Source organism: Lottia gigantea (assembly GCF_000327385.1).
Source record: "Lottia gigantea unplaced genomic scaffold LOTGIsca_2345, whole genome shotgun sequence".
Taxonomy (NCBI): Eukaryota; Metazoa; Mollusca; class Gastropoda; family Lottiidae; genus Lottia; species Lottia gigantea.
This window is the reverse complement of record NW_008708673.1, coordinates 1-1,186: the sequence shown is the minus strand read 5'-3', so window position 1 is coordinate 1,186 and position 1,186 is coordinate 1. Positions and strand designations below refer to the sequence as shown.

At 36.5% G+C, this 1,186-nt stretch overlaps 1 protein-coding gene across 1 annotated transcript in view; it reads right to left on the bottom strand.

Moving 5' to 3' along the window:
* Positions 1–361, bottom strand: part of LOTGIDRAFT_176647 (hypothetical protein) — a gene marked incomplete at both ends in the record, with an annotated part of 2,733 nt that extends 2,372 nt beyond the window's left edge. Inside the window, one exon of the mRNA XM_009055150.1 lies at positions 341–361. Coding sequence (XP_009053398.1) covers positions 341–361 — 21 coding nt within the window. The remainder of the gene's footprint in view (positions 1–340) is intronic.
* Between the last annotated feature and the right edge of the window lie 825 nt (positions 362–1,186).

Here is a 1,186-nt window from a genome sequence, read left to right as displayed (position 1 = left end):
TATATATTTTCTTTATATTATATAACTATATTCATATCGATTTACTTTTTTATGAGACTACACTTAATGTTTACGTGGGTTTTGTCAACTCGACATGTCATTCGCATAACTAACTAGTTTCACCTAACAAAAACCCTGACGTCACTGTTTCAAAAGCTGCTAATAATATCTAAGGCCCTTTGTGATAGTGACGTCATAAAACGCTTAGTTACAGACGAATGACAAGAGCCACAGACGTCTGATTGGAAATTGGAATAGATTGAATCGATGCTTGTATTGTCCCCAATACACATGAAAAAAAGTGTCCCCCCTTTGGCTCCGCCACTGACTGGAAGCATACCTGATGTTGGCACAAGTCCATGTTTTGGAGGGGAAGCTACCAGGGGTGTGATCCCCACACGCTATAGTTCTGTTAAATACCTCCAGACTATCCGGGAATGACTCATCTGAAAATTAAGTTTCCTAGTTTTAGAACTAGTTTTCAGAAATCCAACAAAATAATTCTTTACGTGCTACTTTTCCGGACCTTTAAGAAGCATGACTGTGCCTTATTTCGTTAGTTTATTATATAATATAAACGAGTAGAAAGTAACAATCCAAAAGTAGGACATATTTCAGCTTCGTTTTTGTGGTACATATAGCAGTGTCGATCAGTATGAAAAGAAACGTAACATTTTCACTTAGCAAACTACTGAGACACAACACTGAGCTTAAAAAGATGAAGTGATGAAAATATAGGGCCGAAAGGATGAAATTCTCAGTATTCTAAAACTCTTAAACACATATTTGCGAATACACACGATGAGACTATATATAACCCCAAAACAAAGTTCAAAACCTGTTCGGCGAATGCATCGGGTGATATTTTCAGTAGGCTAAATTTATTTCACACATAATTCATGATTACACGGCGAGACTACAACCAATACAGCGTATAGTGTAAATAGTTAATATAAAGCGACGAGTAGACGAGAACAAAGTCGATTTAATCTCACCTTTATAACGCTTAGTCGATTCCTTCCCACATGCTGAATATACCAGGGCAATAACAACTATCACTAGGGCATATATCACATTTCTCTTCATTGTATCCAGTCGAGAGCTTTCTCTTTATCCATTTTAACCGTCGATTCGTTATTCATTTTCCATATTTTCGTTTCGTCAATCTAGTATTCCCACTCAATAA